This window comes from Trematomus bernacchii, unplaced genomic scaffold, assembly GCF_902827165.1.
Source record: "Trematomus bernacchii unplaced genomic scaffold, fTreBer1.1, whole genome shotgun sequence".
Classification (NCBI taxonomy): Eukaryota; Metazoa; Chordata; class Actinopteri; order Perciformes; family Nototheniidae; genus Trematomus; species Trematomus bernacchii.
Window position 1 is genome coordinate 29,220,747 of NW_022987739.1, and position 12,107 is coordinate 29,232,853.

The 12,107-nt window shown below is 42.4% G+C and overlaps 1 protein-coding gene across 1 annotated transcript in view; it reads right to left on the bottom strand.

The window, feature by feature from the left end:
- Positions 1–12,107, bottom strand: part of pdia5 (protein disulfide isomerase family A, member 5) — an 89,911-nt gene that overhangs the window by 60,485 nt on the left and 17,319 nt on the right. Inside the window, exons 4-5 of the mRNA XM_034147372.1 lie at positions 2,641–2,724; positions 2,452–2,497 (exon numbers count right to left, since the gene is read on the bottom strand). Coding sequence (XP_034003263.1) covers positions 2,452–2,497; positions 2,641–2,724 — 130 coding nt within the window. The remainder of the gene's footprint in view (positions 1–2,451; positions 2,498–2,640; positions 2,725–12,107) is intronic.

Below are 12,107 nucleotides of genomic sequence, written 5' to 3' on the forward strand. Positions count from 1 at the left end.
AAAAGGGCGAGTTTCAAGGCTCTCAAGGTCGCCGTACAAGGTATAACCGGACGAAAACAAGATAATATAATCAATAAAAACAGAGGACATGTGATGTGATCAGAGTGGATATGCCAGTGTGAAGAGATATATAAGAGATATGATATATTAAATGCTAAATATGTTAAATTAACACACTTAATAAAACCTATTAGTTGTTAAAAACCCTCCTAAATAAATCAAACCCTTGTTTTTTTAACATATTGAGAAACATGTATTGTATTGTGATTGTAATATCTGATCACAATTTGTTTAGTTTTTTTCAAATGGTGCAGCCGCACTGCTGATGATTTACCGAAGCATTGCAGAAGAAACTCTTAAGCGTAGTGGAGGCTGTAGGCAGCGGCAGATGGAAACTCGCACAGACCAACATGTGCGTCGATCCAGGAGGTGTCGGAGATATCTCACTACCTGTAAGTGTCTGGTAATGGGCTTAGTAAAGCTCTCTGTAAATATAATGCACCATATGTCTGTGCAGGCGACAGCAGGAAGTATTTCATTCAGCAGCGCTACAACAATGACAATGTGGACACGGGTGGAATATTAAAGGATTATGAAGATATCATCTGGATGTTTTTAACTGAGACTTTTGTTGTTTTCTACGCCTTTCCATCTGCCAGTGAGAGAAATATGAGCGAAACACATCGCAAGGGAGACGAATAAATTTAAAAACAGTGAATATTAAAGCAGCTATTGCTCCCAGATTTACTGACGGAGGATTTCTAAAGAACTCCAACAAAGAAAGTCTGTTTCGACAATAACTTCAGGGCTATTCATGCAAAATAAAATCATTACATGACATGCAAACTTGGGTCTTGAGGTCAAAGAGGGCACTTTTAATGAGAGGGACTGTTGATATCTGCGGCTTAAATAACAGCTGTAGTGAGTTTATTTAGTTTATTCTGTAATCTGGCTAAACTATATAATGATACATGGCTGTTGAGTGATTTACATGCTCTCTAAATACTGTAGTCATGTACTATATTTGGTTTGCCAAAGAAAGAAAATGCATCTCTAGAAAGATGTTCTGTATGTTAAGTGTGCTTCCCCAGCCTATCAAATGCTACGACAGTGGACAGTCTGTGGAAATATTGGATTTAAGTATTGATTTCCCCTGAGGCTAACATCCTCAACAGGCAGTAGATATCTATCAGACCACGTAGATACCTTCAGATGCTGCAGGAGAGCTGCTGAATGATTGCCATTTAGATGTTTTGCTCTGATTCATGGATGTAACAGATGGAGCGGTGCCACGATAAACACGTCAAGAGGCTATAGAGTAATCTGCTGAGTGTGTGTGGGAGGCTGGATGTGGAAGGTGACGCCAGATAGGTCAGGAAATATGCAAGAGTATGTTCACCTTTAACCTGCAATAACGTTTTATTGGCTATTTAGAGGCATCGGAAAAAAGCTGGCAACAAAACATTGACATATTACGGTCTTTTAAGCAAAAGCATACATAAGGTTGCAACAGAATGATACTTTCCCGGCACGATAACATCACAGAGAATATATCAGTATCAGACTATTATTATTATTGTTTTAATTTGTATTAGTATGGCCAGTTATAATGATCCTTAAAAGGACTAAGAAAACAACCTAATTTAAATATGTTACTAAATGAAGCATTTTATTTGACATATTAGCAGCACTTTATCTTGTTAAATTTACTACAAAATGAACAATAACTTCAAGCTTTTAAAAATATATTTTATTATGATTATTATGAAATAGTTATAATCCAAATGTTTCCCACTGTAACATGGGTGTCGTATATTTGTAATATGGATGTAAAATTGGTGTAATGAAGGTGTAATAACAGAGTGATATGGGTGCTATAATGGTGTTATAATGGTGTTATAAGTGTGTAATAGTGGTGTAATAACAGAGTGATATGGGTGTTATAATGGTGTTATAAGTGTGTAATAGTGGTGTAATAACAGAGTGATATGGGTGTTATAATGGTGTTATAAGTGTGTAATAGTGGTGTAATAACAGAGTGATATGGGTGTTATAATGGTGTTATAAGTGTGTTATAATGGTGTTATAACAGTGTAGTATGGGTGTAATCATTTAGTAATCACAGTGCAATATGTCTGTTGTAATGCTGTAATAACGGTGTAATATAGGTGTGATATTGGTGTTATATTATATAAAATGTATACCCTAAATAGACAATATATATCTCAGGAGTGTAATTGGAAAGTAAGGGGTCAAATTTTGAAAAACGAATTACAAAATGTGTCATTTAAGTAAAAATAGATATGGTATTATGGTGATCCAAAAAGTACACAGACACACTGCACTACTACTCAGGAAAGTCTTATAAAATAACCAACACTGAACTTTGAAATTGGAATAGACAATAACCCCCCCTGGTTTAAAAATGTCAGGTTTTAGCGGAGCACTTACCTTGAAGGTGGCGGGTCTGTTGTACTCGGTGTGGAACGTCCCATCTCTGCAACACAAAGCAGACACAGAGCTCACAACGGCAGGAGGAAAAAGCTGAACAACATCATTCAGAGAACACGGTTCCACCTTCCAGAAAGCACTGAGCTGTGGGTGAGTGATTGACAGCCAGCTGAGGTTCTGGGTACTCACTTATAATGCAGCAGCTCTGCTCCTCCATGTTTAGAGCTGGGGTCCACCTTCACTTTCTTACACAGCTTACGGCCCTCCGATTCCCTGGGAGAGAGAGAGAGAGAGAGAGATGAGAGAGGACGAGAGAGAGAGGAGAGGAGAGTGAGAGAGAGAGAGAGAGGGAGAGAGACGAGAGAGAGAGAGAGAGAGAGACCCAGAGAGAAGAGAAGAGAGAGAGTGAGAGAGAGAGAGGAGAGAGAAGAGAGAGAAGAGAGAGAGAGAGAGAGAGAGAGATGAGGAGAGAGAGAGAGAGAGAGAGAGAGAGAGAGAGAGAGAGAGAGAAGATTCATACAATCACTTTCATTCATAGAGTCATGCATAGGGTAATAGGAAATGCGGAAACATAGTCGGTATCCTAGAATGACTTGATAATGGAACCAAAGAAACACACAGTCATTCTTGTGTTTTAAAGGTAGGGTTAGGTAAGTTTGAGAAACCGGCTCGAGTGCGCTAGAATTTGAAAATACACAACCGGAGAATATCTGTCACTTCCTTACAGAGCCCCTCCTCCAACACACACGAACGCGCACATGACCAATGAGGGCACGAGATAAGTTTGTGCACAGATGGAAGGCTGACAGGCAGGTAGGCCATCCAGTTATTTCAGCCGGGCCGGCTCAGATGATTGGTCGTACTTTTTACAGTACTACTGCTTCCACAGATTACATTTTTTATGGATTTTTTTGTCAAAGCACTTCAGATATTCATTGCTATCGGGATGTTAAGAGCATTCCATGGAATATAACAAAAAGTGTATCTCGAGCCGGTTTCTCAAACTTACCTACCCCAGCTTTAAAGTGTGTTTTTTTTGTATACCTCGGGACTGTGGGAAACAGTATTTTGATCTTTCTGTGTGTACAAACATATTTTGAGATTGACAATAACATTTACTTTTGACTTTGATTTTTGTTCACCACCTGGATAAAATACATCTATAAAACCCATTTTTAAAATGCACTATGATTAGTCATCCCCAATATTAGCTACTGGAGCAGGTTGTCAATTGCTAAAAATTGTACCAGTCTTTCCTTTACTTAGCCTATTTAAACTCTCCTTGGTGAAACTATACTAGTAGAACAATTCATCTGCGTAAAAAGCATCAACAATCTCACAGCTTACGGCCCTCCGAGTCCCCGAGAGAGGAGAGAGAGAGAGATTCATACAATCACTTTTATTCATAGAGTCATTCATAAGGTTTTAGGAAATGCATTTGTTGATAGAGGAAAGGTGGAAACATAGTCGACGAGTCAACACGTTCCATGCTCTCTTGAGAAATCCGATGTACCAGTTTATCTGCCGATTGAATGGTTCTCATAACTCTGTCATTATGCTGCTTTCAAATCCGTTGTCTCAGTGCTTGTACGATACCAGTCACCTCTGTGGAAACATTGGTATAACTGCCTTTTTTTTAATCTATATTTGAGTGTTGTATGTCTTAAAAAATGGACCATGATGATAGTCAGTATCCAAGAATGATATAATGACAGAATCGGACAAATGTAGGTTTTTTTTTTTCACCTCCTGGATAAAATGCATCCATAAAACCCATTTTAAAATTGAAACCTCCCACACACACACTACGATTAGTCATTCCCAATTAGCTACTGGAGCAGGTTGCCAATTAATACTTTTTTGTACCAGTCTTTCCTTTACACACATCATTTCCCTTCTGTTCAGTAACCGCTCTTTGTACCGCTACTATTATGTATTCATTTCTATATTACATACCTAATTCTGTTTAAAAATATGCTTTGCTGGCACGATTTTTGTTTTACAAAGTCTTTCCAATAACGCTTCACCGAAGTGAATTAGGAAAAGTGGAAGGTGGAAGCTGCGTGAAGACATAACTGCATTTACATTTCAAAGACCAATCGAATCACATGTGCGTGCAGTGCTATATAAACCAGGCTCTATTTATTAGCTGCTCTGGTTCACATACATGTGAAATGGGATTATTATGCTGATTACAGCCTATAATGTACCACTTGTAAGCATACAGAAAATAGGCTTATTTCTGTAATTGAAAAACCAGAGCATAGTTGAAAAGGAAATAAATATGCATCGAACCACCTACACATACTTCACATTCGCTACAGAGAGGTAATATGAGCAGCTTGAAGTACTCTTCTGATATAAAAGAGCAAGGTATATGTGCTTTTCATTTAGAGAGAGAAAGACATGGAGGGAGATCTGAGCCGGAGAGAAGGCCGGATGCTAATAAATTCAAAGAGAAGCTGGAATTCAATTACGGCTCCAAGACCCACAGAGAGGCAGATATACGTTCGGTGTATTTCTACGAGGAGCGGTGTGCACGTGTTGACAGACAGTCCTTCAGGTAATGACTGTGTGCTTAAAGCCATATTCTGCTGACTCATGAAGGCAGATGGCACCGGCAGGACCAGATGTGACCTTGACACGATCTGCAGAGGACGCTCCAGTCATCCGATTTAAAACCAGTCTGCCACTCATTGAAAAATGGCCACAAGTGACAGAGGCTGAGAGGACAACACTGGGATAATAAGCCCTGAATTAAACAAGGGACCCTCATTTCAGTGACTTTTAAAATCATTCACAACTGGATATATTGTGAATGAAACATGGTCAGAATCTCTCTGGTTGTTCACGGACGCATGCTGGCAAGTCAATAAGTGAGATTGCTGATTTCAATCACTTTAAAGTTTGACTTTGGGGAAAATTTGACTCAGTACAGTAAATGAACTAAGGATCCCAAATTGAGATTGCCGATCGTTGAAAAAAAGATCTTGGTGCAATTTGGCAGGCTTTCGTAGGGAAGAGTATTAGGGCCAGATGAGAACATTCGTTTTGGGTTGAGACCAAAAGTAAAAAAAAAAAAAATGGTTAGGTTTCTGAGATAAAAGTCAAGTTTCTGAGGAAAAGAAACGTCGGAAAATCTCAGAATTGAAGACTTGACTTGACTTTTTTTAAACAGATTAAAAATCACTATTGGTCAGATCTCAAATATATTTTCTTCCGTACTTTCGCGATGTGTTTATCCTCAAAAAAAGGTATTTAGCGACGCTCAGTCCGATATAGATAATGGAGAAAACATGGCTTACTATTGTGTTTGAACTGGACTGAGCTGGTCAGTCCTGGCATGAAATACCATCATGTATTGTTAGAAGGCACGATTTGCAGCAATGTGCAAAGGCCAGGTTACATGTCCTGGCTCTGACGAGTACAACAATGGATATGGGCTTTCAGTCTCTTACTCACACAGTCAGACTGACTCACAGAAAAACAAAGTTGCATGCCATTGTGATCTGCCCTTTCTCTGAATCAACCAATGACTCAGCAGTACGCCTAAATCTCAGAACAAATGGAAGACCAAAGAAGTGAGAATGACTCGCTAGTGTTCAGCACACAAAGGCAATTAATGGCAGTTCATCAGAGACCAGTCCGTCGGATGATAAGCACCGCTGTGCATTCATCTCTAGGGTAACCTCAGTCTATGCGTCAGAGCAGGAAGTATACAACTGTTCTGGTAGAAGTGGAGGCTGAGCAGGAGAGGAGAAGGCGGACGAGAAGTAATAAGGTGCTGACAAACAGATGAGGTGACGATATAGAGACTGTAACATTGCAGCAGATGCCAAGAAAAACAACGGTCCAATCATGTGTTGTTGGAATAAGTCATAATGCTCCAGGAGACATATTGGTAAAGAACAATTACTCATCACAAAAGTGAAAGAGAGAAAAAAGAGAAAGACTGTTCTCGCCAACCCTGAGGATTGAAATAAATAAAAAATCAGTTTGTATCTTACTCCTTTAGTTCAAATAGGCCTTGGGTGTGTACAGCATCATTGAGGAAGTGCACTGTTCCAAATATTTGGTTCAGAATTTGTTGGAACGATAACAAATGTTGAGGTCTTTGGGTTCCAGTTGAAAAACGCATATATTCACTATAAATATTTGAATCCTGTTCGTAAAATATGGGGTCGAACCTGCTGTCCAAGGCAAACAATTCCCAAATGAGGTTCAATTAAAGACCTAGCGAGCTAGAGAGCGATAGAGAGAGAGCGACCTAGAGAGAGCGACCGAGCGAGATCGACCGAGGCGACCGAGCGAGCGAGCGAGCGACCGAGAGAGAGAGCGACAGAGCGACAGAGCGACGAGCGAGCAGAGCGAGCGACCGACGACCGAGCGACCGACCGACCGAGCGACCGACCGACCGACCGAGCGAGCGAGCGAGCGACCGAGGACCGAGCGAGAGAGCGACAGAGGACCGAGCGAGCGACGACACGAGCGAGCGACCGAGCGAGCCGACCGAGCGACCGACCGAGCGAGAGACCGACCGAGCGAACCGACCGAGCGAGCGACCGAGCGACCGACGACCGAGCGACCGACCGAGCGACCGACCGACCGAGCGAGCGAGCGACCGACCGACGAGACCGACGAGCGAGCGAGCGACCGAGCGACCGAGCGACCGACCGACCGAGCGAGCGACCGAGCGAGCGAGCGAGCGACCGAGCGAGAGCGACCGGGAGCGAGCGAGGCGACCGAGCGAGCGGAGGCGACCGAGCGAGCGACCGAGCGAGCGACCGAGCGACCGACGAGCGAGGCGACCGAGCGACCGAGCGACCGAGCGAGCGACCGAGCGAGCGACCGACCGACCAGCGAGCGAGCGAGGACCGAGCGAGCGAGCGACCGACCGAGCGAGCGACGACCGAGCGACCGACCGAGCGACCGAGCGACCGAGCGACCGACGACCGAGCGACCGACCGAGCGAGCGACCGACCGAACCGAGCGAGCGCAGCCGACCGAGCGACCCGTGAGCGAGCGAGCGAGCGAGACGACCGAGCGACCGAGCGACCGACCGACGAGCGAGGGACGAGCGAGCGAGCGAGCGACCGAGCGAGCGAGCGACCAGCGAGCGGAGCGAGCGACCGAGCGAGCGAGCGACCGAGCGAGCGACCTAGAGAGCGACGAGCGACAGACCGAGCGAGCGACCGAGCGACCGAGCTACCGATCGAGCGACCGAGCGAGACCGACCACCCAGCTATCGATCTATAGAGCTACCCTATCTATCTACCTATCTATCTACCTATCTATCTACCTACCTATCTATCTACTATCTACCTACTATCTATCTATCTATCTATTCCTATTATCTATCTATCTATCTATATATATCTATCAGTTTGATATTAAAGAGGTTACTACTGTTGAAATGTGCAACGGCATTTCCAAAACCTTGGCAATCAGGTTGTGCAACAGAGACCCTTTTTGTGACGGATTAATTATGGATTCATCATGCAAAAAGGATGAAGCCCCTGCATGCCATTTAATTACAACTCTTCCAAAACACAAATCCCAATCCGTGCTGTGCTTGTTTGTGCTCAGCTGCTCTCATTGATCCAGACAAGATCCTGCTTGTACCGTTCTCGTCGTGAGCACTGTACTTCCCTTCAGAGGTGGGAAGTAGTGGAGTACAAATACTTCCTTACTGTACTTAAGTACATGTTTCTGGTATCAGTACTTTACTCCACTACCTATTTTTCTGACCACTTTTTACTTTGACTTAGTAGTGTTCTTACATTTTGAACACAAACACCTGTACTTTCTACTTCTTACATTTTGAACCCAAATACCTGTACTTTCTACTTCTTACATTTTGAACACAAATACCTGTACTTTCTACTTCTTACATTTTGAACCCAAATACCTGTACTTCTACTTCTTACTTTTGAACACAAATACCTGAACTTTCTACTTCTTACATTTTCCAAACAGGCTGGTTCCTTTAGTTTGAATGTGTGTTTGGTGGCGTGATCATTATTATTAGAGTCATTGCGTGCCTATTGATTTGAACACGATCCGTGTATCCATCATTTCCTGGTCTTCTCTAAAGAAGAGGGGACCAATTAAAACGTTGTCATGTTGCCGTTGTTCAGCATGGAAACATTCATTAGCTAACAATGACATTATTGTTCTATTAATATAAAGGGAGGTCAGGTACTCTTTAAAACAGCTGCTAGTTATGGGTACTTTTTACTGAAGTACATTTCAAAGCCCTCTTTACTTTCACTTGAGTAAAGAAGTTTAGTCAGTACTTCTACTTTTACCAGAGTATTTTGAAACACGAGTATCTGTACTTCTACTCGAGTAAAGGATGTGTGTACTTTAACATCTCTGCTTCCCTTCCTGTATGAGCTCATCCTTCCTGGTGGATCCCAGTTGGCCAACACTCAGGTGCCTGTCATCTGTTCAAAGTGTGTCATTCTGGCCCTCTTTCCTTTGGCAGCGCAGACCGTTCTCACGCTGTGATATGCGGACTGCTCTCACTCTCCCTCTGTCCACCATGGGCTCACAGCTGGAGGTTCGATTGGGAAGTGGCCCATTTGAGACGGTGGTGAAACATGCCAAGTAGCACAATGCCTTCTCTACAGAGCCTGGCTCCGGATCTGTGTGTCCTATAGTGATGAACCGGGATAACTCTAGCTCTCCTGTCAGAAATGTGGCTGGGTTTCAAATAGAAATCTTCTGCTTAGCATTTAAGGTCCCCTATTATACTGTTTGTCATCAATATATTATAGGTCTCAGATATATACAGAACATGTCTCTGAAGTATTTGGCTCCAAACACCAAACAGATCATTGCAGCATTACCCATAATCCCCTCTGTTTCAGCCCTGTTTCAAAAGTGCTGATTCTCTGTCTGTTACTTTAGATGAAAATAAGGAGCCCTCCCCACGCCCCTCTGAGAGAGATTTGGTTAAAAAGAACACAATGGTGCTCTAGGAGGAGATTCAGGTGATAAGGTGGGGGGGGGGGTTACCTTGGTTGCTGATTGGCTAATGGTTACACAAGACAAAACATCGTTATGACATCATCAAGTGGCCCAAATCTGATCAGCTCATTTTCAGACAGGTTTTTATAAAAATGGATCAGGACAAAAAGAGAGAGAATCTTTGTTCCTGAAACTTTCAGAGTCTCTTTCCACAGAGGGGACACATGTTGATGTAGAAGAGACATGAAGAAGAGGGGACACATGTTGATGTAGAAGAGACATGAAGAAGAGGGGACACATGTTGATGTAGAAGAGACATGAAGAAGAGGGGACACATGTTGATGTAGAAGAGACATGAAGAAGAGGGGACACATGTTGATGTAGAAGAGACATGAAGAAGAGGGGACACATGTTGATGTAGAAGAGACATGAGAAGAGGGGACACATGTTGATGTAGAAGAGACATGAAGAAGAGGGGACACATGTTGATGTAGAAGAGACATGAAGAAGAGGGGACACTTTGTTCCTGAAACTTTCAGAGTCTCTTTACACAGAGGGGACACATGTTGATGTAGAAGAGACATGAAGAAGAGGGGACACATGTTGATGAAGAAGAGACATGAAGAAGAGGGGACACATGTTGATGTAGAAGAGACATGAAGAAGAGGGGACACATGTTGATGTAGAAGAGACATGAAGAAGTGGGGACACATGTTGATGTAGAAGAGACATGAAGAAGAGGGGACACATGTTGATGTAGAAGAGACATGAGAAGAGGGGACACATGTTGATGTAGAAGAGACATGAAGAAGAGGGACACATGTTGATGTAGAAGAGACATGAAGAAGTGGGGACACATGTTGATGTAGAAGAGACATGAAGAAGAGGGGACACATGTTGATGTAGAAGAGACATGAAGAAGAGGGGACACATGTTGATGTAGAAGAGACATGAAGAAGAGGGGACACATGTTGATGTAGAAGAGACATGAAGAAGAGGGGACACATGTTGATGTAGAAGAGACATGAAGAAGAGGGGACACATGTTGATGTAGAAGAGACATGAAGAAGAGGGGACACATGTTGATGTAGAGGGGACACGTGTTGATGTAGAAGAGACATGAAGAAGAGGGACACGTGTTGATGTAGAAGAGACATGAAGAAGAGGGGACACATGTTGATGTAGAAGAGACATGAAGAAGAGGGGACACATGTTGATGTAGAAGAGACATGAAGAAGAGGGGACACATGTTGATGTAGAAGAGACATGAAGAAGAGGGGACACATGTTGATGTAGAAGAGACATGAAGAAGAGGGGACACATGTTGATGTAGAAGAGACATGAAGAAGAGGGGACACATGTTGATGTAGAAGAGACATGAAGAAGAGGGGACACATGTTGATGTAGAAGAGACATGAAGAAGAGGGGACACATGTTGATGTAGAAGAGACATGAAGAATAGGGGACACATGTTGATGAGAAGACATGAAGAAGAGGGGACACATGTTGATGTAGAAGAGACATGAAGAAGGGGACACATGTTGATGTAGAAGAGACATGAAGAAGAGGGGACACATGTTGATGTAGAAGAGACATGAAGAAGAGGGGACACATGTTGATGTAGAAGAGACATGAAGAAGAGGGGACACATGTTGATGTAGAAGAGACATGAAGAAGAGGGGACACATGTTGATGTAGAAGAGACATGAAGAAGAGGGGACACATGTTGATGAAGAAGAGACATGGAGAAGTGGATTTTGCATAATAGGTGACCTTTAACAGCATTTCCTAATATGGAGTTGTTGGCAGAGGAAGAAAGAGAGGACACCATACTCTCCAAAGTCAAAAGTAAACAGTAAAAATAGAAAATCATGGGGTTGTCTTTGAAGAGGAATGTGAACTTCTGAGTTTAGTTTCTCTTCCTCTCCGTCTTGGATCCCGGATAAGCTTGAGAGAGATTGTGAATGCTGCAATGAGCGCTCGGTGTCAAAGGGGAGTTACAGCCTTCCTCACAGTTTCCTGTTCTATGATACATGCTTTCCTCTCTGGTTCATGCAGTTGATGGGTTGACAGGTATGAAAAGAATTAAATAAAGTAAGTGGAACCGAACACCAGGAAAGAAAAAAAGAACAACAAGCTAAAGTCAGGTCACTGGGGAGCAGAGGGAGCTGTGGTTAGTGGGAGAAACACTTCCACTGTGACACTGGAGATAGATGTGCTCTAATGTTAAGGATGACAGATGGATCGTTCTGCAGGGAAGAGGGTGTGGAGAATAGAAAAACAGATTTAAACCAGAAATATATCACTTTTTATAGGACTTTAAATGCAACAAATGACTGTTTTAATTGACTAAATACCTGTTTTTATTTTTTCGTTAATTGATTAATTGCTATTAATGGTTACTGAGACCTAAAGGTGACATCATTAATAGCTTGTTTGTCCAATAAGGTCAAAAACCCTTCAACTATTACATTAACAATGACAGAAAAGATACGATTATCAATCTCTCTGTATTAAATCATTTGGTATAATGTCTATTTCTATTATACTAAAAAGACCATTTAGTGAGAGAAAGTTTTCCTTTGTTCAGTGATTATGTTTAATTTGTTTTTGATGAGGGAAACAATTATCGTGCCAAATTTAGTTAATGTATTGTTTTATTTATGCCGGGTTTTGGTACGTGT